The sequence below is a fragment of the Mastacembelus armatus genome, chromosome 13 (genome assembly GCF_900324485.2).
Source record: "Mastacembelus armatus chromosome 13, fMasArm1.2, whole genome shotgun sequence".
Taxonomy (NCBI): Eukaryota; Metazoa; Chordata; class Actinopteri; order Synbranchiformes; family Mastacembelidae; genus Mastacembelus; species Mastacembelus armatus.
Genome location: NC_046645.1, coordinates 5,989,951 through 6,016,400, shown reverse-complemented (window position 1 = coordinate 6,016,400; position 26,450 = coordinate 5,989,951). Strand labels below are relative to the sequence as shown.

General features: G+C 40.6%; 1 protein-coding gene across 3 annotated transcripts in view; it reads right to left on the bottom strand.

Moving 5' to 3' along the window:
- The window catches only part of hip1 (huntingtin interacting protein 1), a 40,955-nt gene extending 14,978 nt beyond the window's left edge, over window positions 1–25,977 (bottom strand). For 2 of the 3 annotated variants that reach the window (XM_026319840.1, XM_026319849.1), the window contains exons 1-11: window positions 25,845–25,977; window positions 25,624–25,746; window positions 8,280–8,343; window positions 7,558–7,700; window positions 7,302–7,358; window positions 5,421–5,501; window positions 4,169–4,245; window positions 3,303–3,364; window positions 2,028–2,168; window positions 965–1,022; window positions 670–745 (exon numbers count right to left, since the gene is read on the bottom strand). In XM_026319840.1, coding sequence (XP_026175625.1) covers window positions 670–745; window positions 965–1,022; window positions 2,028–2,168; window positions 3,303–3,364; window positions 4,169–4,245; window positions 5,421–5,501; window positions 7,302–7,358; window positions 7,558–7,700; window positions 8,280–8,343; window positions 25,624–25,740 — 876 coding nt within the window. In that variant the 5' untranslated portion in view covers window positions 25,741–25,746; window positions 25,845–25,977. Of the gene's footprint in view, window positions 1–669; window positions 746–964; window positions 1,023–2,027; window positions 2,169–3,302; window positions 3,365–4,168; window positions 4,246–5,420; window positions 5,502–7,301; window positions 7,359–7,557; window positions 7,701–8,279; window positions 8,344–18,113; window positions 18,633–25,623; window positions 25,747–25,844 lie in introns of those variants that run through there. The other variant, XM_026319859.1, reaches the window with a different exon arrangement.
- Window positions 25,978–26,450: the final 473 nt, after the last annotated feature.

The window sequence follows — 26,450 nt, the reverse complement described above, 5'->3', positions numbered from 1 at the left end:
GTGTATTTTTCCTATTTAGGTCTAAATTAAATAAATATCTGGTGCCTACATCCCACATGAAAACCGGGTTAACCATTTGAGTTGTGTCAGGAATTTAGTGTCTATAGAAACTTGTCAGAGTGAGGTTTAACATGCTCAGTATGATTACATACAAGAATAAAGACAAAAGCTTTAAAGAGTGAAAAGAAAAAATGTCATTTGGAAACGTAAATTTGTTTAGTTAGAACAAAGAGCAGATGAGTGCAGATTCAAAGATGTGTAACATATGTTTTTATATGAGCTGTAGTGCAAAGAGATCCGAGCACATTTACTTTGAGCTGAAAGAGCAACATGTCTTATTTCTCATTTCTATTTTGTCTACATAATGAACATACAGTGTATATGCTGCTACAGCCTGAGCATGTCGGTTAAAACAAAGGAGGGTTGATCCAAGCTGAGAAGTTGATATAAAAAGAAAGAGAGATAAAAAGATGCTCTAAGATGCTGTCAATACTTGATCACCAATTAATAGCTGCTTTATAGTCTATAAAAAAACAAAACATCCCAAACATCTCTAGTGGAATTTAAAAATTGCTGGACAGAAACCTGAAACAACTGAGATGGATCAACTTGAGGCTTAGATGTGATTGAAATGTGGAAAATGTAGGAATTAGTGATGGCAGCCCTCACCTCAGGCAACTGTGGAATCTGAATCAGCCTCTTGAAATACTGCAAGTTACTGGAGCGATAAAACAGACTCTTTAACCTGAGAAAGAGAGATAAGGACAGGCAGAAGGAAGAGTAGAGAGATAAAAAAAAAATCAGAGTGAGAAAGTTCAGACAGAGAAGAAGTGTTTGACATTGAAAATCCATTCAACATGGTGCTAAGAGCTTAGTCATCGAGGTCACACTCAGTCAGAGGGTACAGTGAAGCTGTGACCGACAGTTTTCTGTCTGTGCGTGCGACTGCAAGTGAACTTCATACTTCTTAAATTGCTCCTGGAAGCGATCTCTGTGGCCCTGGAGAGTGTCTGCTGGAAGGCCTGCAGGAACACACAAAACACCAAGACTCATGACGAGAACACCAAACCTGTTCAGGTATATTATGGGATTTGTGCATGACTATATGAAAACTGGCAAGTTAAACCCTTAAAAATCTCCAAAGTCTGCACTTATCTAAAACTGAAAAAAGTCCTAAACCTGAACCACATGTATTTTGAGTTTAACCAGTCGGTCTTTGAAAGTCCAAGGATCTGGAAAAATTCTTTAACTCAGAAAAGAGCATGTTAGTTTTGAATCTTTAAAGAAAAGTGGGACCAATTTGATGTATCCGTGCACATTACATTTTTTTCAAATCTGAGGATACTTAGGATTAATATTTTCTATAATAACTCTTTCAGTTCCAGGAATACATATACTGACTGCAACTTCAGTAATGTTGTTGAATTAAAAGTTATATATAATAGATTCATCGCTTTTTAGTAAAAATGACAAATGTGTGTTTGCTGCTGATTTTGGTTGGATAAGAGAAGGAATTTAAGATTGTGACTGTGGGAAATTGTAGTGGGCATTTGTCACTATTTTTGACGTTGTACAGACTAAATAAATAACTCTGAATATAACCAGCAGATTCATAAATATAATTCATCAGCAGCTGCAGTCGCACTGCTGACCCTGCTAAATTTGTTGGACTTCATGGTCTCTGGTGTTTTTAATCTTGGGTCACACCTTGTAAATTCAATTTACACATACAAAGTCTTTTTAAACTGTTTAACAGGCTACTGACTGTCTTAATAACCAAATCACACAAATGTGCACCTCGCTCATTAATAGCTTTGAAATAGGTGATTTACAAGGAGCTTGTGCAATAAAGAGATTTTGTTAAAATAGGTGGCATTGCACTTACAAATCACTAGATCGCTAAAATTGAGGTTTTCCAATAAGCGCTGAAATGCAGAACATTTGCAACAAAAACAGTGAAGCTTGTAGTTGTGTAGTTTAACGAACAGGTGTGTGTGTGTGTGTGTGTGTGTGTGTGTGTCACTCACAAGAGTGCAGCTTAAACAGCAGCTTGACAGTGTAGTCATAGAGGTGACTGCAGTCCAGGATGACTTGGATGAGGGGGGCCAGGCGACACTGACCAGCCGCCGTCACTGACACCGACCGTGACATGTCCAGAGAGCTGAATACTGGGAGGGGGGCGAGAGAAGCACACACTGGATCAATAGATGTAATCACATGATCAGTGTATCGCACACACACAAACACACACATCAGTAACTATTTATGTAAACTCATTTCATTGCCTTGGCCACAAAAATGAATAAAAGTGCCTGAAAGCAGCACACAGCTCAGTCTTGTGAAGGCAAGGAACAGGTTGAAAGTAGAGTGGAGAGGGAGCAGCAACCTGAAACACTAACAGGATTGTCTGACTCCCTCTCTGCCGCCATCATTACGCCCCTCTTTCATTTCCCTGCCGCCCTGCTCACAAACATCCCCAAAGCCAGGCCCTGAGAGCCTCTGTGCACTGCAGAGGCGTGGTTTCCTGCACAGCAAGAAAACACACACAGAAAAATACACAAACAAACACACACCCCAGGACTGGCCTCTTTACCCCTTGATGACGTAATGCTTTTAAATAAGCCAGACCAAAAAAGGCTCTGACATTTGGGTGTGAGGTATCACAGATTAGTGTGTTGTGAGGTTTTTTGTATGTAAAATTGAATATCTGTTCAGAGAAAACACAAAGTTTATAAAAATATCAAGACTTAAGAGGAAAAGTTTGTCATTCTGCCCTGAACATTAATGTAAGGATATGGTTTTGACTGATGTCTTTATTTGTCTAGAAAGAAGAAAAGGAGGCATAGGGGAGAAAATACCATCACCAGGATGCAGAACAAAGTGCATGACAAATAGAAACCAGAATTTAATTTCCTCCTGTTCATTTATGAATGGGAGTGTGTGCACTTTTTCCAGTATCGTCTGAGCACATCCCACTTGTCTATTTTTAGCTAGGTCATACTTTAAGTGATATTAACCCAGGATGACTCACCCAGACAACAGCAGGGCTATGTTACAGTATGTAACTACTAACAGCCTCGCAGCAGGGGCAGAAGAGGTGTAGCTTTAATGACACTGTCGATATCATCAGTTCACATCTGTCTGCCAAAGTGTCTATTCCTGTACAGCACATAGATCAGCCCCACTGCGTCTTCCTGTCTGTTAGACCGTGAACCTGTGTGCATCAATCTGTGTGTGCGAGGGCTGGCTCTGATAAGCACAGCTGATTGCACATAAAATCCAGTCAGGCCAGAAACACTTACCGCCCAGGAAGAGGTTGAGCTCACACTCCAGGTAGTCAAACATCTCTACCGTCAGCTGGAAGCTAGAAGGGGCGAGACAGTAATTCCCATTTTACAGGCTTTTAGCAAATACACACAGATCAAATGTCAAGGGTACCAGGTGGTAATTTCCCTGTTTACGCACACTTTCTCTTTTTTAATTGCAGATGAGTGTTTTCCTGTTCCTGAGCACCAGGACGCTCACGCTTACACTAAAATAGTATTTATGACAAAGGAGAGATTTCCTTCCTGCATTGTGATTAGCCAAGTCATGTTTAAACCTGGACTAAAATATTAGATACTTTCATTGCTCCAGGCTTTGGAAAAATAGAAGATCTGAGAAAGAAAAATCACATGTTGATTTAACTCCACCCAATCCAAAAACACTGGAAAGCACTGGCACAGACGTGTTAAAGCAGGTATCTTGTTAAACAAATGAACAAAACTAAACAATTTACAGGGGAGTTTAAAAAACAGAATCATGTGTCAAACCCAGTACTGTGCTTTCATTATACTAGCATGTTATTCTTATTAATATTAATTCATGATTATTCTATATTAGATGTTTTGTCCAAACCTTTTAATTCCATGACAGCATGAAGGAAAGGCCTTATATGATTATTAAAATCATTTAAATCCAAAAACATCCCACTATGAATAGTTTCATTTGGCATCTTCATGTCACCACTGATTAAAATATTCATGCAGTATTTATTTATTCATTTATTTCACACTTATTTCCCATAGCTGAGACGTCACTGAAATACATTGACATGAATATCCTGGGGCCCAGACAGCACAGTGGCCCTGTGATAACAATAACAACAACAACAGCACGAAACACTCACAAGTTGTTAACGTCGTTCTCTCCGGCCTCCTCTAGCTGTCTATTGGACATCTGCAGGTTGCCAGGGAAACGAGGGTTCTGGAGAGAAAGTGACAGGAGGAAGGTTTAAATGTTCAGCCGTGTGTTGACGTGAGACGACGTGCAGGATCTGATGCTTATAACTAAAGATATGTTAATTAAATTGGTATTTAACCAATGCAAAAGTATGGTGACCTTATTCAAGTGCTGCATTGTCATAAATACTATTTTATATCCATCCATCCATTATCTACACCCACTTATTCCTTAACCAGGGTCACAGGGATCTGCTGGAGCCTATCCCAGGTAGTTCAGTGGGTTAGGACAGTGAATTGAATTGTTGCAGGATCTGATGCTTATAACTAAAGATATGTTAATTAAATTGGTATTTAACCAATGCAAAAGTATGGTGACCTTATTCAAGTGCTGCATTGTCATAAATACTATTTTATATCCATCCATCCATTATCTACACCCACTTATTCCTTAACCAGGGTCACAGGGATCTGCTGGAGCCTATCCCAGGTAGTTCAGTGGGTTAGGACAGTGAATTGAATTGTTATTTCAAATTTGAACATTTGCTTAAATGTGAAAAATTGTCAACTGGCTGCTGGATTTATCTAAAACTGTAGCATAACAACAGGTTCAAATTATTATTAACCTGTTTCTCTGCTTCCTGTGAGATTTACTGGCCAATGACAGGAGCTGATGTAATGACATTTCTTCTAATAGACGCCACAGAGGAAAAAAAAACAAAAAAAGAGCGACAAGTGAAAACACAATCTGGATCTTTAAACATACAAACTGATTTTGTTTCTGAAATAATGCTAAAATATTATTTATGTTACTGAAATATATTGTGTATATATAATATATATACTGTCTGAGTTTAACAGTTATTCTTATTAAAGTAGATGAAAGGTATTATATGTCAAAGTGTCACATTACTCCTCATTCTCAGGCTTCATCTTGCCAAACTGACTTCAGCCTTAAGCAACACAACAACTAACCACATCTTCCTGTGATAAGATCAACACCGCCTTTTGGTCTCTCCACAGCAGTCTCATAAAGAGACTACATTACAGATTCTTGAGAAGCCATTAGCGTAAAAGCCAGAATTCTCTATGAAGCCGGCCCCCCACAGAGACACACTGGCACTAAAAGGAGAGTCTGAGACAAAGATAATGAGTGATGAGGGAGACTGGTGCTGCATTTTATAGGCCAGGTCAACTCACTTTGATGTGAAACTCCATTTTGGTGATGAGCAGTTTGAGGTAGATGCTGCACAGCTTCCCATAGCCTTCACTCAGGTGGCCCTTGGGGACAGACAGCAGGGAAAAGAGGGTGAAAAGAGACATTAGGAGAGAGGAGGAGAGACATGACCAAAGGTAGAAAATTCACTTTAATCCTCTTGGAAGTCATGCTGGTCTGCTGGTTAAAGAAGACACAAATCATTTGGTATTCTGAGGGAATTCATTGTGGCTGAAAGCGTACAATAACATTTTCATACTGGAGAGCTAAACTGCACCACAGCAACCACAACACTCCAGGGTCCTGACTGAAAAACAATGGCTGAGTCTGAGTAGGTACAGTTCACTTCAGCCTGTGTGGAAACGTCCCTGTTCTCAGAGTGAGGACAATGTTGAATAGCTTTAGTAATTTGGCCAATCGTGTCTTATTTCCTTTTTCTTCAAGCCTGGGAGTGGAGCAGGTGATGACAAAACAGGAAACAAGGGCCACAGCCTCTGTCACACCAACCGAATTTCCTGTATCCTCCTGCCTGATGACTTCAGCAGAAAATGAGTAATAAAAAAAATAGAGGCATCCACCTGTCAGTGTCGCTTCAGACATAACTGAAGAGTGACTGTTCACAAGTTCTATTCATACAAGTTTACACAATAAACCTGGGAATTTCTTTTCTGCCTGCATCAGTGCTATGGAGAGACCTGGGCTCACCTAGATCAATGCATGTAATTACCAGTGAGACCTATCTATGCAGTAAGCATTTCTCCACTAATACTCACATTTCAGCTCAGGCACCTTAAACACAAGTGAGAGCAGGAAGCTACAGACCTGTTTAAGTAATATTACTGTCTCTTAGCCTCAGAGCTGACGTGTTGTGAACACTGACAATCACAGGTCACTCAGCCCCTTTACTCTCGACAACATCAGGCTGATCAGAAACAATCACATTTAAATGCCTGTGAACAAAATACAAGCTTCGTCTTATTCAGAATTACTATTAAATTTTAATGGTAAGTAACTAAAATTGCTGTTGTAATTATGGCCAAAACATTAATCATAGTGTCAGGAGTGGAGTTTGCCCTCTGCTGTCGAATGTCCCATTTGGACAGGGCTTTGGGGTGGTAATAAAAGTTGTTGTTATTGATTGACTCACTGGGGCTGGTTCTGAAGTGGTAATTATACAGCTGTAATTTAATTATTAACATGGATAGTTGCAAAACTACATCTTAAGTAGTGCTCAAGTGTTTCTTTCTGATGGTTGCTTGGGCTTACAGTTGATTTTACATTTACATGAAAATGATTAGTCCTTGCAGCAGTAGGTAACACATTTGGCAGAATTACCAACTGTGATATTACAATAGCACCAATCTATGAACTTGAAATGTTTACCTTTACTTGTACTTCCATTTAAGTTTACTTTTTAGTCCATCAGGTTATTTCTGTTTTTCTACATCTTCATAACCACAGGTCACTATAAGATTAGATACTTATTGATATCTGAATCTTATTTGTGCTGATAGAACATAGTACATGACTGTGCAGAGTGTGCCCTGCTTTAGCAGTGTATCATACACTGATGTTTTGACACCTGTGTGTAGGTTTGATTATTACGCATCAGATCTGCTGATGTAGACACATGTAAACATCTTGTGGTGCTGACATGAGTATCTCCTGTATTTACTGATTCACCTTTTAAAGATGAACATGTTTTACTGGGTGACATCAAATCACTGAATTGTGTTATATCATCACTGTGAAATACTGTGCAGCCACCAGTAAAGATGACTGGCTATGAAAAGATTCGATTTCTTGTGACCCGTGACTCCATGCTATGATATGAGTCCAAAATATAATAATCTCTATGTCCTTACCCACATTCTGCTCATATCAGTTAAATCAGCCTTGTTCCTCATGGAGTCCTTTATCACCTGGAGGGATGACATGAGAAATAGAAGAGGGAGACCAAGCAGGGAAGAGTGTTAATACAAAGATCAGGTGTAATACTAAAGTGGTGAGTTTCCTGTGGGTAACAAGTCTTCTGGATTCACTTGCTTTACAATGAATAGACTGAGACGACGCCATGGTGGACCTGCTAAGAAGCTGTGCAGCTGTGTCATCATTACGTACGTTTGGATGTCCGTCTCGCAGCAGCTTGTGGAAGACGTGGCAGAACTTCCAGCAGAGAACCGCATTGCTGGAGAGTGGAAGCCGGTTGACGGCTGCCCAGAAAGTGTGAGCACCTTTTTCATGATGGGTCCCCAAGATACAGGGTGACATGGACAGTCAAGGATCCCACTGTCATACTGCAGTGATACACATTATTCTGTGGCATTAGTCAGGCTTTTGACTAACATTACAATTTATTATCTCTTTATTTGTCTCTTACCTCTCACCCTTTCTTTCTGTACTTCTATTACTACTTGTCTGGACATCCATTATGTCACTCTGACTCTCACCCAAAGAACCTGATTTATTTAATATCAGTTTCAACTATTTAGTACTGAGATTTTATGCCCATACTGCCAAAGGTTTTTCTGCTTATTTTCTGCAAAAAAACAAACAACTCATGCAGTTTAAACCGAGTCGTCATGTTGGCAGCTCAGAGATTTTGGTAATTACTAATAAAAACAAGAACAAAACACAAAAGAGGTGTTGACTATGCACAGGGGTCCCTCTAAGTAAGCAAAGCAAAGTCACATGGAGATTGCAGAGCTATAAATTTGTTTTCATCTTGCACTAACATAACCCTCCAACTTGCACGCACACACACCACACACACACGGAAACAAGAATAAACACACTTTTCCTCCTCACGCAAACACACACACAGACCAACAATGTGAGGATATTCCTGGCATGCTTCTCTTTGACAGCGACCTCCTGTGTGTTGATGGCCTTATTGATGCTGACAGCCTGTGAAACAGAGGAAAGGAAGGGCAGAGGAGAACAGGGTAGAGAGAAAGAGAGAGAGAAAATAAAAATCAGCACCAGAACTTTGTTCCTACTTCTTACAGTTAAAAAAAAAAAAAAAACGTAAAACTTGGAGTGTCAAATGTTTTATTGTAAAAGTTGACACCCATTCACCTTTTAGAAAGTTGCTTCTCTCTTTTCTAACCCCCTGAGGGAGAGGAAGCAGGAATGTTCTTAGTAAAGGGTGACTGACCCATTTTCTGTAGAGTTGGTATTCAACACAGCAGCTAAGAGGTTGGAGCTCCTCTCTGCTTCTTAGGAGCTTGACGGCCTCAGAGGCAAACAACTGCCATCACATCTTTCTCTGTACAAGCCACACCGGCACAACCCTGTCACTCCAAATATGAAATAAGTTCTTGAGAGAACTGAGCATTTTCCAAGGGTAGAAGTTTGTACACACAGTCAGCATTATGTCTGTAAGCAGGTAGCCTAAATAAAAAAGCATGTGGATGACCAGGGGAATATCTGTCTGCGCTGTAAAATCTGTTGAGGAATTTTGGACAGTCTTAAACTAAACCCCTTCCAACTTCAGCTCAAAATATTATTACACAAGCACTAGGGATGTTACACGGGCTTTTCACTCATATAGACAAAAATACTGTGGACAGGCGCATTGTTGGATTCATAGAGATATGCCTATTCTACAATTTGGCTTTAACAGGCTAACATACATCCAGTTCTCGGTATCGGTTTTTACTTTTCAGCTTGTAGTAGCAGTCCCTTTCACTGCTCAGTTTATCATATTACAAATAGCTACAAGTGGAACCACAAAAGTCTTTATAACTTTTTCCATATATACATATGGACAAAGTCATTAAGATTCATGCTCTGCAGGGAAATGAATAACTCAATCAAAACAGGCGTTTAATATCTCAAAACCATTGTCAGACTCATGGTAGTCCTTGAATAAAAGTCAGCAGATCGATGTGTCCCCTGGAGATCATGAGCGTTTGTACGAAATTTCATAATAATTCACCCAGTAGTTGTTGAGATATTTCAATCTGGACCAAAGTTTTGAACTGGTCAGACAGAAAGATGTAGATGAGATAAATATGGAAACACGTTTAAGCCATTTCAGACGGTTTTCAAAACAAGGTGATCTGGGGCAGCATCTGGCTGACATATCACATTACATATGAGAAGGAAAAAAAATTCATATGTCTAAATCCCTGAGCTCAAAAAAAGGACCTGAAACACCAACAGTTTTAAAAAAATAAATGCAAGCATGCATTTTGTCACTTTCACTGGCAAGGGTGCCGTGGTGGCTGGGGTCAGGAGAGGACAGGAGGCCCGTTTCATAATCTCACTTCCCACAGATGTCCTGAGTCTCTCCTCCTCTTACAGTATGTCAGCCGTCGGTACTGGAAGTTGACTATGAGGAACCGCTGGAGGAAGAGGAGGAGCTGGGATGGGACAACTTGGGAGCGCAGGTCACTGAGACAAGACAAACCCAACACAGTCTACCCAACCTGATATGTCTAGGAACTAAATCCTGACAATATTTTATTTATAGGTGTGATCTCTTAAAACACACAGTCCAGAACAAAAAAGTTGGGATTAGACCATCTGGTTAAAAATGCCTCAACTAAACAACAGCAGACAACAGAATGCACCTTTCACACACCAGCCCTGTGTAATCTGAATGACATGTCATCACCAGTTCGAACAAACTGGCAAACACGAGTTTTGTGTTCACAAAAATCTAATTTGCAAGTGAGGTTTGGATTAAGCCACAGGAGTAATTCACTGAAGCACACAGGGTGTGAGAAAAGGAGAAAGCAGATCCGGAGGGGCGCAAAGGTTTCAGCAGTCGAAACATGTCTGACTCTAAATTTAACATTATCCACTGGTCTGTGCTCAGGTTGTTATCCTGCAGATGACAAGGACACACCACAGCGTGTGGTAAAGATAATGCCTGGCCGTGCCTTTGCTCCTGTCATTAAACATGCACGATGTTGATTAAACTGGAGCTACGAGTCCAACACCTGTCCTGCTGCATCAACAGCACAACCTGAGCCAAGACTCTGCTGTATGTGTGTATGTGTGTGTGTGTGTGTGTGTGTGTGTGTGTGTGTGTGTGTGTGTGTGTCAGTGCTATAAAGGTCAAACACAGCAAGACTGTGCTCTCCGGGCTGAGCAGAAGAGACCTTAAGTAAGTCAAGCCTGCGGTTTTTCCCCTGATGAAGACCACAATGGAAAGTTCACTGAATTAAATTTAAGCATCTGCTTAGTAAGACCTCACACCTTTATTTAGCAATAATGTCCAGGGTTTGTCAACAGAATAAACTATTTTGATAAAATGTCATTCAGCCACTCTGGAGATATGAGTTGTAGCAAGATGCCTGTAAGCACAGGTACAGTTGTGCTCGTGAGTTTGGCACAATATGAGAAATATTGGCCATTTTTTGCAAAATGTGTCTGCCTATTAAAAATCATAAAGACAGCTGCAATTACTGACGCTACTATCTGTCTATCTGCATAACTTGCGCACAGCTTTGTAAATTTATAAAACCAAGGCCAGAGTTTGAATAAAGTTCTTAAAATGTATATGAACAAGCTTAATTTTCATCTCTAGCACATAAAGCATGGCAGGACTTTTCATTACAACGGTTGTCCTTTCTAACAAAATAAATACTTTGTTCTCCCAACACAGATGTTTTTATAAAAGAGGTTCAGTCTGAATATAAGATTCAGTGTGTAGCTTAGCCCAAACATTTTGTTTACACTCCGGCCACAGCTGCCTTGCATTAGCAAATAAGGCAGTGGCTTTTTGTCATTTCCTGTTACTGTCCTGGTTGTTGACATGATCTTGTGCTATCAGTACAAGTGCCACTACAGCAAAGATGATACTTGAACTTTAACTGAAGCAATGCTTCAGCTTTGATATCAGGTGGTGTTACATTTAGATCAGTTGCGTGGATCTCGTCATTTTGCTTCTCCCTTTCTCTCTGTCACTCACACAAAAATCAAGGGATGATTGAGAAAGTCCTAATGCAACTGGTTCCCACATGAGGATGACCCAATTAGCCCACAGGGAGACTTTGTACTTTGTGTGCTTCAGTTGAATGAAAGTGCCAGCTGCCTGGGTCTCCTGGCACCGGTGACTTGCTGGCATCAATGCATCAATGGCCTATTGGCTCCTTGTAGAGCGGACCAGCTGACGAAGTCAAATGATGAGAAATTAAATCTGAGGTGAGAAGTGAATGATTGTGAGGATAAAGAGCAAAGATCAGGGAGGAGGGAGTCCTCATTAGATTGGTTAATGTGGACAGAAACCTACGTCACTGTGTCCACAGGGGGGTAACCTCAACTCCCTTCCTCTGCAATTCCTCCCTCATACTTTCCTTTCATCCTCCCCTCATTTAGAATAAAACTATATTTAAGTTATAATAAGAAATCACTCAATTACTAACCAGCTGAAGATAAAACTACTATTTTCATCTTGGTATCTAAAGAAACATCTTTTTTTTCCCAGAGCTATGCTTTTGAACAAAGTGTTATTGATATAGTGTTGAAAGCATGTTAAGTTAGGCTTGGCAGCCCCACATGGGGGCTTCTGTGGAAAGCAGGGCATTGATATGCTGATCGTAGCCTTGCTGTGTCCACTGAAGGCCCAGTGCACAGCGCCCTAGGAGAGAGAGAGAGAGAGGGAGAGGAAGCATCTTCTGCCTGCTAAATGAAACAGCCTTCACCTATTGACTCACTTCCCCATCTTTTGCCTCACTTCTCTGAGCAACTTCTCTGACCGATTCGCAAGAGCCAGTGACTAACGCATGCCTTCGCAATTCGATTTCCACGTTAGTCCCGGAAATATGTCATCACATCACTGTCACTCAGTGATGGCAGCAGAGACAAAACGACGCTCGTGAATATTTTTTGATTCTGCTGTGGCGCATTTTATGCGAACATCAATAACCAGCAGCCAGTAGTTTTCAATCATGAGAAAATGAAAACCTCAGTAGAGTCAAATGAAAGGGTGCAGAGAAACACTTGTTCTCACCGGATTTAAATTCTCATGCTTGATGAAATGCAGGAAGTATCCTTGTGTGACCCTGATGGTTTAGTACGGCAGTGGACTGATGAATCTTAGTTACAGTGCTATGATTATCTAACCCCAGTCATTTAGGTCTAGAAGGGCAGAGCTGGGAGCAGCCATGATAGACTGAGCAGATTCTCACATTTATCAGATTATCGTTTCTGCTCTTCACACAATAGCCCAAAGTATCCAAGCCTCTTTATCAGGCAACACACTTATGAGCATGAAACAAGCAGAGGTCAATAATGTACAAGCCACGTGGCCTTCAAATGTATTTGGACCAGAGCTAAAACAATTCTACTATTAAACAATCAGTTAGGTGATAGAAAATAAAAGGGTTTTGGTAATAGACTGATCATTTCTGCTGTAATCCAAGCAAAACCATTTAAATGTGGGGATTTAACAGTTTTAGCTGATAAATTGTTATAAAGTTATCGCCCTCAGTAATGAGAAATTCTGATATCAAAAAAAGGAAAAAAATAAAATAAAAATACAAAAATACAATATGGAACAAGTAAGGTAATGGACTTTCAAAGTTCTTGAGCGCCCAAGTTCACATCCTCATTTAGATGATTTAAAAATGGCCCCCAGTATTTTAACATTAGAGCTTTTTGTTGGGCTTTTTTGAGTCATTTATAATGACTCACATAAAAGACACCGGTGTCCACAATATAAAAATGCAGTCCTTCTCAGTAAACTCTCTATATAACAGAAGTCTAAACAGGATAGAGAGCCCAGTCGGTGTATCCAGTGCTGATTCACTGTTGTCAAACATTTCACCCCATGAAAACCAGGATGCTGCAAGCTTATTAGCATTTAGCACTATGAATGGATCCAAGTGTTTTTGCCTTTTAAAACCTGAGAGTTATGTTGTGAGTGCCGTGACTTTAATCAAACACGTCTCTCTCATCAGACCACCTATTGCCTTTGAAAAGTCACCAAATGGGAACAAGAAAATTGCATTTTCTCTTAAGTGTTCTTCACAGTCATATCTGACTCCATCTGTCGATAAATAATTCTAGTTTCCAAAGCTACAGAGAACACATAAAAATCCTTCACACTTTTTCTTCTGATTCTGTGTGAATGAATGGTGGGTCATAACGGAGGCAGGTGGCTGTTGCTGAGACTTGTCTATCTGCTGTAGGGGAGGGGGGGAGGGGGCACACAAACAGAAAACATGACTGTCTGTGAATGCGGTGGAGGTTTGGTCATCTTGGCTGATGCACTGAGGGAGTGGAGGTGGTGTTGATGGGAAGGGAAGGGTTACAGAACCCAGTCAGGATTCCTGTCTTGGCACACCCTGTACTGCCCATTTCCTGCCTGCCTGCAGAAAAATGCCAAGCTCCCTCACTACCAGCTAAAGACCTTGCTTGATCAACCCAGTCAGTCAGACTGAACGCTTCATTGGTTCTACCACTCTCACATTTCCTGCCAGATGTTTCTAGGTGTCTTTCAAGAAAAATTCCTCTTTATAACAACATAGGTCTTACTTTCACATCTCTAAGAAAAAAGTGTACTTGAAAAAGTACCTGCTGAGATCTGTAAAACACTTGAAATGTGAGACAATGAAGATGAGCAGTCAGATAATCATATACTGTATACTGTAAATAAGCCAAAGTTTACCCAAATTACCTAGAACACTTCACTTGGATGTTAAACTGGATATAAAACAGTTAATTTTATTTAAGGCACAAGCCACGAGAAACCAAAGGGCCACCACAACAATAAAATGAAAGCACAGAATTTGAACCCACTATGAATGTAATAACAGATATGAAGTAAACAACTCATTAAATAGGTTCTTAAATTTGCATTCAATTGAACTTGTTAGACAATTCATTCATGACATGAGACAATAAATGTAGATCTAACATTCACTTCCTTTTAGCCTGTTTTTGGTCTCTACCAATTCGTGAAGGAAATGTTGGCCTTTTAAGCTGCTAAATGCTGCACTATGTTCGCCAGCTAGTTACACACTGTGTTATTGACTGTGCTGGACAGACACTATACAGTATCTTTGTCAGAGTGTTTTTGCTGAAAGCAGCTTCCTGCTGTTGAAACAATGCTAATGGTATCCAAACAGCAAAGTTGCAGCACAGAAAACCAAAACAACGAGCTGAAAGAAGCTAAAATTCTACAAAGAGCTGAAGAGAACTGCAGGGTCAGGTGACAAGCAATCTCTTGCACATCCACACAACAATTTGGTCCATTTGTTAACATAAAAATATAAATGATCACAGCTTTAATGTTTTCTGACTAAGGTCAAGGTTTACACAGTCGAACACAACCAAGGGCTTCTATGATTTCAGTATTACTTGTATTATTCTAAAGGAAAGTCTGCCTGGCTAAAAATACATGACCATTTCTGTGAAAATACACAACCTTCTCATGGTTCAATTTTCATGGCCAAAAATAAACACTTGAAACCAAAAGCTCGTTTACCAGAGTGCATTTCACAGAAGTACACACACTACCTCACCATAGATTACAACAGCATGAAAAGGCAGTTTATTTTTTTTACCAACACATTCAAAAATCAGATAAGTGGAAAAATATTTTGGGTCCACACAGTTTTCCAAAAGTAACTCCACCCAATTCAAAAGGTCACTCTTCTGAACAGAGTCCTCTGTGCTGCTTGTTTAAGGACTGTTTTATGTGTTTCATCTGACATGAACATCCGCTCCCATACAACAGTCACTCCACACCTCTTGAAAAGGAGACTGGCTGGCACTGACAAGAGGAAGGTAGTGAAAATGCTGGTCTTTTTTAGAACAGCTATTTTTCCTGCACACAGGCAAAGACCAAGCTGTGAGGACAAAATTTAGAAGCTCACAAGCTGTAGAGGCTTCAGTGGAGGGAATTGAGGCAGTCTACATTTTCACTGCACCATTACCAGCACAATATTCAGAATTCTATGCAGAAGTGACATTAAGACCCCCATCAATGTTGCCTCAGCATAGTCAGCCTAATGCCAATCAACAGAATGAAGACTGATGGGCTGAAATACCTTGTCTGTAACATACAAACCTTTCAGGCTGTGACTGGCTGCTTGTTTTCTGCAAAATGCACTGAGCATCTTCTATCCTATTAATAACAGGTCATTTGCAGGTGCTATTAGCCCAGTAGGAGGCCTATTAAAAAGCATGAAAACATAGACCTTCAGTATATTTAGTGTGCCCCCTCTGAGCACCAGGCTTCTGTTACTGAGGGCAGAGGTGGAAGGTGGCATTCAGTTAAAGACACACACATACATATATATGCTGAAGGCTGGGCTCCAGCATAATTAAACTCTGCATTCCCATGGCAGGTTTATGGGCCTCTCCTAATAAATCAGTTTTCTGCAGCCTGGTGTGAAGGAACCTCAGACCTGAAGCTGAACGTCCTGCAGGACCTGTGATGTCATGAAGACACATAAAAGAAACATCTGCAGAGCTCAGCGAGGGTCCTCAGCCCACTTGCTCATTACTCCTCAACACTGAACATGCGTGAACATCAGAGTTTGTATGTGTGTGTTTTCCTGAAGGACTTCAGGAAGCCCTATGCAATGATCTGACACCAACTAATCCACCCCACAAAACTCTTGTAGTAAAACCACCAAACTTTGTTCAGGAAATCATTTGGTGTGCATGCGAGTCTCCTTAAAGACATTAATGAAGTTATGTGGGGGCAAAAATAGGCATGTTGTTAGGGGATGACACAGTCCTCCATACATGTATGTGCTTTGAGGTTTAGAAACAGTTTGGCACTTAATCCCATAACAAACATTAATACCTGCTATTTTTAGATATGTGGAAGATGCAAATCAGTGGACATTTTCATATATTTTAGCCATAATAATGCATTTCTATTTGTTTCATGTAGAGCTGCATAAAAATTATGGTTCAAATGAACCTGCTGATCATTTTCTCTATAAACTGATCAATTATTTGGTTTAAATAGCTTAAATAACAGTCCACCACTTACACGTTTCATTCACTTCAAGATTTTTGTGTTTTAGCTTAAAAAATGACTAAAATAATTATCTGACCTTTAAAACAATTGTTGATTTATTGACTTATCATTTAAACTTTAGTTATATGCCAGTTTTTAATGATAGTATTCAACGCTTTGCTTGTTTCTACAACTTTTCTGAGAAAAACCATAACAGCCAGTTTAATTGTAGAAATGCAAGCAAGGCGCCAGAGACAGTGACCTGAAGTGCACAACATGTAATGTCCTTGGTTTAATTCTGGCTGGTGAAATTTCTTGCATTTATGCCCTTCACTTATCTCATATTTCTAAAAGTGTCAACATCATTATGGATCTTGCACAGTCAGTCCAAATGGGTCCATTAAGCTCAACTGTGCATCACCAACTTTTATACAGTGTGGGAATTTAGGCTGCTTCCTGGGAATCTCTCTGCACTTTGTTTTCATACCACTGTCTCACTAGATGCCAAAAAACCAAAACATGGTGGTTAAAAAAAAAAAAAAGGAAGGAATCAGCCCATGAGAAGAGGCATCAAGAGGAGTGCAACTGAATGGAGATCCACTGCAGGAGTATTTTCATCACTACACCTACGCCATGTCTGTGCTATGTGCCCCGACTGACTTCATGTGGGCTGCTGAGATTTATTTCAGAGATGAGAATGACTTTCCTCTTTCAGCATCTGAAAAATTGCCCGGATCCGGCGCCTCTTCACATATACGTGTATCATTATTTTCTTTATAAAATCCTCAAAGTATTTCCTCCACAAACTTCTCTTCTTTTTGCTGAAGATCTTTGAGAAAAAGGGCTCTGGGTTTGTTTTCACCCACCATCCCCCACGCCTACACAAGGGCTAAAAGTATACCCATCCATCCATGTTGGCACTCAAAGGCCGGTCTTGTTGCTTTGGCTTATGTGCACCTGCTCCAGTAGACTCTGGACACATAGACTGTCTGTTAGCCTCTATCAGACTCTGAGTCAAAGGAAAACAAATGCACACAAGATATGTGAAAGTTTCTTTGCCTTTCAAATGTGTAATAAAGTCCATGCTGTTCAGTTATTTGTTACTGGCTGCCTGAATCTGTGTAATTCAATGGTACTGGCACATCAACACGTTGAGTGCCTTTAGGTTAGTCTCCAACAGACATCAAGACAGTGTGTAATTGACATGCATGGCACATTTTAGCTGTGCTCTGCTGAACCTTTTCCACCAACCTGCAGCTGAAGACCCAAACGTGATCCAAAAGCCAAAAACAGACCCGATGAAAGCCACAAAACCAGATGTGTTACTTTTCTGTCCTTAGTCAACAGCTGGTTTAATACACCAGTGTGACTGAGGGGACACCTGTGAGTCTTTCCCTGATTATTTCCACTAAACGTACATGACTTTAAACTGATCTTCCTCTTCCTGTGTCTCTGTCTGCAAAACGCTGGAATAAAGCCTGACTGCTCAGAACCTTCATGCCTTCTTCCTCACAGCAAAAAAAAACAAACTTCCCACGGACCCATGTATCTGCAGTATCGGCACAACAACAAGTCCCTGCTTGCATTAAGCACAACTTGCATGTATTCGCGCAAACAGCCCTGGTGTATGTGTTTTGGACACCACCACCCCCCCATCTACAAAAAACAGCATGCAAACCCCTCGGTCTGTCTGTTGCTGTTATGTTTTATTTACATAAAGAAAACAAAGCAGTTCTTCAGCACTTACAATTTTACTTAGATCCATGATCGTCCAAACAAAACCGCTGCGTGAGGGTCCTCGGAGCCGGAGAGGAGATCCGCTGCTTTTATCCCAGCGCGGAGTAATTAGTGACGGGAAAACGACTGAGGAAACAAATGCATTTGGGAGGAGAAGGAGAGGTGGAGCGGTCCGTTAGCTCAACATTTGTCCCGATTTGGTATTAAAAGCTCCCCTATCCCTCCTTCCTTCCTTCCGCGTCCCTTCTCCTGTCTCTGCGATCCCTACGTGTTCCCTTATCGGCGAGGACTTCCAGCATCCGAGCGCCGAGAACCGAGGCAGTCTGTGGGGAGAGCCCGGGCTGGACTACCGCTGGGCATACACGCTCATTCCGCCTCACAGTGAAATCCCTGGCTTACATATGGATGTATCAGCCCACATAGTGGCTAAAGACCAAGACAGTGGGCTACCTTTATTTTGCAAATAGCCCGCTCTCTTGGTAGACAATGGTAGCATGGAGCCTGCAGAGTGGGATGGCTCAAACCCAGTGGTTCTCAAGATGGGGTCCGGGGACCGCCAGGGGTCCTGTATGAGGGGAGGTGGAGGGGTGTTCAGGAAATGAGAAAACAAATCAATCTCCACTAATGCTCATTTCATTAGAGGTTAGCAGAGATAGAGAGATGCAGAGCTGCAACCTCGGATTAAATTCATCATAGATTTGTTTGTTTTTTTAAATTAAATACATTATTTTAAAAAAGAAACTCGCAAACTCCAAGGTGACACCTTCAAATATGCTGTTTTGTCTGAGCAACAGTCTAAAAACTCAAATATACTGAGTTTTCTATGGTCTAAAACAGACAAGCAACAAATTAGTACACTGGACAGGCTGAAATCAGAATATTTGCCAGCTCTTTCTTGAAAAATGCCTAAAACTCACAATTAACTGACAATCACCTGGTCCACCTGACCAGGAGAAAATCAAGTCTTCAGCTCAGGGTGATGATTTCAGTGTTGTACCTGATTAAAAGGTGAGTGTGGGAGCCCCCTACACCCCCTTTGAATCCTGCTCAGTGCTCCTTCAGATACCACATACACAACATGTGATCCTGACCACATGCACCCACTGTACAACACCATTAAAAACACTAAACACATTCATTTAACACAACTTTCTAAACCATGGTTCAGTGATTTTGTAAACATACATGTTAAAGGATGAGGCCTATTTCAGAGGTGAATTATCTTATTATCTTATTCTCCATTCTGTCTGCAGTGATAATGTGATTTTGGAAAACAAACAAAGCCTTGGAAAAAAAGTTTCTAAGGTGAAAAAAGGAAAAAGCTTCTTCCACAAGAGCAATTCTAGGTAACTGATGCCCCCATCTGGTTTCTCTGAGACTCTCAGCTACAGTCATTTCCATTCAAGGCAATACAATTGTGCTAATGTTTGGCATTAACCTGCTGCATAGAAAGGACAAGATTTAAAGTTTAAAAGTTTTAAGATTAAACATTTTCTCAGAAGACATTCTGACATTACACGTAAGGGGAAGCACGTGTAAATAATTGTTTTGGTTAGTGTTGGATAAAATCTTACATGTTGGTTCACAGTAAAGTGTTTTCTGGCAGACAGGTCTATGGGTTCAGTTGTTTTATGTTGCACCATGTTGTTTCGCTTCATTACGCACTGTATTCACTATACATGGTTGACACCACAATAAAATGCCCTTGAACCCTTAAACAAATAAATAGGCCCAATTTGTCACTGTTATATTTAAGTTTAAAACTGATCACAACACATTTAATTAGAAAGAAATGTACTTAATGTCTACAATGTTACTTAAATATATACATTTTTTTATATTAATTAGTGTAATGAATAAATACACCAGCCACTGTTGTTTACATGTCCTGGCATTTTTGTTTTCCAGTGTCATTACAATCTATGATGACACTTAATTATTCCTTGACTTATTTAGTTGAAACAGGCAGTGAATGTGGACACAGCCACAGACAAAGAGGTGCCTCACATTTTTCTCCCACCTCCTCAAAACCCTTGAAGGGGTGGAAAGTTTGTAATCATCACCCACATCATCAATGCTTTCTCTAGCATGAAAGAAACAGTGGATGCCTTCATCTACAAGATACACAGAAGACTGACGTCAATATACATATTCCAGGCCTATTTTTAAAAAAAAGATACTGCATGAAGGTTGGTGTGGAGGAGAACATGAACAGTACAGATCAGGGGTTGACTGACACTGCTATAACAAACTTTCACAAACTTTATTTCACAAATCCATTAAAACAGATTAATACCAATGAATACAATAATCTTATCCATCATCTATGAAAAGGGACTCCCCAGAAGCTTTATGCCAGTAAAGATTGTGTCTGTGTGAATCAACTGTAAAATGCCCAAATATCTTCATATGTTTCTTATGTAAATTGGTGTATCTCAGGGTAGTAATGCTGCTGTTGTCATGTACATCTTATCTGAAACAATAAACCCACATGATCCAATTTTTTAAATCTGGGCCACAGTTTTAAAAAGGCATTTCTATATACTGAAAGGACAACAGCTGACCAACTGAGGCCAGGCCAGCCACAATAATCAATATTCTTCTCATTATACCACTGGGACTGCACATTATACCTCTAGGCTGCTCAACATAAACAGTCTGTCTCCAGACAATGCCAGCTCTTTTCTAACAAGTCTCTTCACTTCCTGGTACGGCATGGGCCCTTTGCCAAGGGCAGCCTAACAGAGCATTTCACATACAACACTCCGTCTCTGTCAGCTTTGTGATTCAGCCACTCTTCATAAAGTTTATCCACCTGGAATAAAGGACATTTCTGAGTTCTTGTTTTAAACAAGAAGTATACAATTGTTGTTTTGTCAAAATACACAAAGAGGTGAAAATGAACACTGTGATTCTTCTAATCCTCTACAAAGAGCAAAGTGCAATATAATATGAGCAGGTTGTTGTGTCTAGTATGACCTCCTCTACACAATGTTTTCATTTCACTGAGTATCTTCAAGCCTCAAGTATTACACAACTTTAAGTCTATCAATAGCTCAGAGATCTGTTATAAAACAAAAATATGACTCTAATCCTAAATTCACAGACTTTTAAGTGCAGGATTACTGACCACTGATATCATAAACTACATTTTGGTATTAGGTATAACTGCAAAAAAGGTATTTTCAGTAAAAACCAACAAAGTCTTTTGAATCATTTCCGTTGAGTTGCAAGGTCTAAACATGGCCTGTGTTGAGCAAACAGGGTGAAACATGGAGGTTAAAGTCTAACCTAGATGTGTCTTCCTCTGCCTCAAGACTGAGTCCGAAGTTACAACATGTACTAAAATTACTGTCTCCCACCACATATAGCATGTTGTTCTAAGCTTGGAGTTTAGGGTGTGTACATAACTGTGTGAGAGGTGACAGAGGGTACTATCATCTGGCCCAGGCTTGCAGAGAAAGTTTAGGCTCTGACATATATCAGACTACAATATTATAAAAGGTGAGCTACTGTTTGTCCCATTTGTGCTTATTATAGCTATGAATAAGCTTTCACTTTCATTCTGAATTGGTGTATTTAGTATGTGGGTGTATAACTCAGACCTGTTGGTTATACATTTTTTGTTAAGTTGATGTGACTATGTCATGTTAATTGTTTTGCAAGTGTGTCTTAGCAATTAATCATTTTAAGGAAGTAATCAGAAACTAACAAAATAAACTACTATTGTCTTTTACACTGTAGATCAGAAGCAGTTTAATGAAGTGATTATCAGTTTGATTATTGTGTCTAACTTTATTGACTACTAATATAATTGGTATAACAAAATATGTGTAGAATGTAACAGCTGAGGACTGTATTGTATGTGGATGATTATTTTAAAAGAGGCATGAGGCTCTTCCTGCTGAAACAGGCTCATTAGCATACCACATGCTAACACCGATGATGTAGGTTTCAGTTTGACTTTTGACCTCTGCATGAGAAACAAAAAGCAACACTCCGTCTCTGTCTCTCTCCCCTTCCGCTTTACTGTGCTGTAAAACACAGTAGAGGACTCCGAAACAATCTGTAAATCAGAGCCATTGTTATTGCCACCAGGAACTCATCGGTGCACTTTGTTCCACTTACTGACCTGTCATTCATGTCCAGCTTTATTATTCTACAGCCAGTCGGTGCAATGAGGCCACAAACCACCGCCTGCTGTTTCTGCTGCCTCAGTGCTTTTAATAGTCTCGCTTTCATGCTTGCATGCTGGTCTGTGTGTGCAGATGTATGCGGATAAATCCCTCCATAATTTCCCGGAGTTTTGAATTGTAGGATGTAAAAAAAGCCAAAGCAGACTCAAGACAATGAGCAAGGAGGAGAAAACAACAAGGCAAAGAGAAAGACCAAGGACAAAGAAGAAAGAAAGGCAGGGTGATTGAAAAATGCCCTGCTAAGTGCTGCTGGTGCCCGAGGGCCATGGCCACACTCCTCCTTTAAATTCCACAGCACTAAAACAGGGTGCAGGAGGACAAGGGGTGTCCTTCAGTGCATGTCACACATACTGTACAACACTAATTCACAAACAGGGGCACATATACCCGGGGACTATGTCTGAAGTGGTCAGTATGTGGAAAAATTAAGAGTAGCTTGATTTCATTGCTGAAAGTAATAGAAATCAATAAAGAAAACTGTGATTAAATAATTGAAATAGCTAAGAACAAAGAATAACAGTTGAAGGAGCTACAAGTGAAGGACAAACCTTTGAAATTGTTGGCAGCATTAACGTTATCCATTAATGTAATGGATAAACAGAAAAACAGCCAGAAATAATGGATAAAAAGTTGAAAATGATGGGGGTGGGTGATGGACAAACTGAACTAAGTAAAAATTAATGATCCATCTTCCCCAGGTGGCAGAAGAACCAAACTTGACCAATCCAACCACAATATTGACAGTTGGTTTAAATAAATAGGGCTGTTACAGACTGCTTTATGCAGAGACACTGACATGCACTCAAAATACAGATACAAAACATGAGTGACCTCATTGTGGACAAAAAAACGAGGAATGGAGGTGTAGGCTGGCAGGCAGTCTAATTTTAAGGCCTTAATTATGTAACACACTATGCGGTGTCACTCAAAGCCCCAGAAGGTTTCCAGAAACACTAATTATGGTTCATATCGCTCCACAGATTACTATATACATCAGCTTTCAAATGAAAAACCTCTTCTGGCCTCTAACAGCTCGGAGACTGTTTTGTAATCCAGGAGAGAATGGGCACCTCTGACATTTTGGAGTCTTAAGATTACAAAATATGTAATGTTGAGTACTAACTTGTTATTTACTTGTTGGCTTTCTTGCTGCTGTTGTAAACACAACGAAAACACCAAACCGTGCAATGATGTTTGAGACAAACACACTATAGATTAAATTCCCCTCTAAACACTAAATTAAAGAGCCAGCTGCTATTATGAGACTAAACATGTCATTAAAAGCAGGCGCTGTGTGCGATCTGGCTGCCCTGGCTCATTCTTTTTATAACCTAGTGCTGATACTATGACAGAGAGGATTTTGAACACACCCTGTTGTTTACCCAACTCAAAAGAGAGAGATAGGCCAGCACTTCTCAGAATCAACGTTTTCCACAACTATGGCTTTAAAGACAAGGCAGGAAACCCTGCGGTCTGCAGTGCACAGTCCTCATATTCATATGAATGAAACAGTGGAATACAGAAATAAGGTTTCATGCTGAATGTATGTGGGATGACATATAAGATAATCTATAGCGTGTTTATGATGGGAAAAGACAGACAGTTTTCTGTAGAAGAGGTGAAAGCCAGGCACCCAGCATATTTAGGCAGCTTTAGAGCACAACAGATCAGATCAGATTATCTCTCACTGATCTCCTGTAAAGCAGACAGCACATTCATTGATTCCTGCGCTGCCTGCCACAGCTCTGGCTCCTCAGTTAAAAACCAACCAAAAAAAGAAAAAAAAAGAAAAAGACCCATGTGGCATGTCAACAAAGGTAACAAACCCCCATTAATGACTTAAGAACTTCATAAACCCCTGAGGAACTGCTTTACACAGGAAAAACTGGCACCATTACTGAAAAAGATATGAAAAACGAAAACAGTTTGATGTGTCATGTTGGAGTCTAGTCATGTTGGAACACTGATAACTAATAGCAAATCAAACTTGGGTTTGTTCTGTCTTGCATGAATATTTTCACCCTCCTTAATGACAGCAGGGAGGTGATCATCCACAAAGCTTTGTTTACATGATCTGAGATAATCGACGACTTTAACAAGGTAGATGCATAAAAGTGCCAAAACACTGCATTCAAACACATTCCTTTTTACTCTAAATGCCACAACACATGATATCTGGACTCCATGCCATGACAAGGCATGGGAAGAAAATATGTGCATGTATTATGTTATGACGTTGGAGGCCATTTTGCCTTGACACATTTCCAGAGGGTGTGTTCTCAGGAGCCTGACAGTGACCTAGTGACCAGACTTGGTTCAGGATACATAAAGCACGCCCACACAGAGCGTCTAATCCATGCTGCTACTGTCCCAGAGTGACAGGAGCGCAAACTGTACGCAACACTCTGGACGCACAATCACCAAATAACCGACGTGTACATTTAACCTTACTGTCCAGTGCATCAGTTGCTGTAAATGGGAGACGCACTTTGCAGGACTACCATGACAGTTGAGCTGCCTTGATTCATCTGACCTACTTTCTCCCCCCTTCCCTCCTCTGTGCCTGGTGTGGGGAGAGGGGAGGGAAGACCACCAGGCAGGAAGCAGAGGGTTTCACAGCGTAACAGCAGCCTACATACATATGATCACTGGGAGAGCACTTTCTACAAAGTCAGATGAAGCTACGCAGCATCAAAACTAAGCAAACAAAACCTACACAGTCCTTGTCTGCTTTTCCTTAAAATAATGCAGGACTCAATTATCAGATCTAATCAAACCATCATCATCATCATTAGCAGCTGCAGCAGCACTGATTCCGCTCAGTCTACAGGCCCAGAGAGACTCTGGCAGTCTGTCATACAGCACTTCACCCTCCCTCATCTCTGGCTTGTCCTGCAGATAGGCTAAACAGCACAGTTATCTGAATTCAAAAGGCCATTGACCTACATTTCAACAGCTCTTTTGTTGTACGTGGTATCTGCTGATCACAGACAAAAATTAGGGAAAGTATAACATAAAACAACCCATAGTCTAAATCAAGTAAATACACGGTGTGATTGGAGTACCAACCAAGATTTACCAAAAAATAATAAATACATAAAAACATTCAAATATGTGGTTGTTTGTCATTTGTATGGATCCTGGGTGTCCACCTTCACTTCAGTCAAAATCTCACAATGCACTGTTTCATTTAGGAGCTGACAGGGAACAGCCTGTGTTGCCTATTATCCTCCCACGTTACAAAGCGGCTCTCAGCCAGGACCTTCATCCCACGCTTTTATTAAACTAATGTTATTTCATCAATGTGACCCTCTGTCTTAGTACCTGCCCTCTCTCGAATGTTTCCCTCTCCAGCTCCAGGCTGTTGGCACCTCCGGTCCGTCGGATCACTTTGGGAATAGCGTTGGGTACTTGCTGCATGGAGCTTTTCACTCGGTCCATTGTCGTCTGTGACAGAAACACACACAGCAGCGAAAGAAAAAGCAAAGTTTCAGCCGATAACCAGGCCAGGCTGTAAAAAACATAAGAACAGAAGCTGCACTAACTATGGCGGGCAGCAGTCCATGCTGTGCTGGACTCGTCGCCCCCTTCACTGGATCATTTGGCCTTTCTGTGCAACAGCCCAGTTCCTGACAGCAGCAGCCTGAACGGCACCAGTGTGCAGGCAGCTGGGCTTAGAGGAAGGGGCGACTTCCGCTTTCAAAATAAAGCGAGCTATGTGCTGCGTTATGTAGGCTTAAATGATACATTTATTGACGGACCTGACTGCGCGTTTTCAAGACCTCAGAGCTCACACCGCCAGCATCACTTCTATAGTCCTACATAGGCCTGGTTTATATTAACTCCCAAATTAATTTGCAGAGGACGTGATGCTTTGCCCGTTTCCTTTTTGGTTCTAGTGCATTTGATCTACAAACAATTTACACAACTCACACTGTTTGTCTATAAACTACTACGATGCATTGCTGCACAAAACGCACGCTCTCTGTGGAAAACCTTTATGCATTGACCTCGGAAGAACACCAAGATGCCATGAATATGAAGACACTGGTCTGCAGGATGCTGGTATGTGTTGCTGTGATTTGGATATTTTCCCTGGCAGCTTCCCTCCCACTCCTCTCAGCGATGTCAGCCACTGGCTGAAGCTGCAG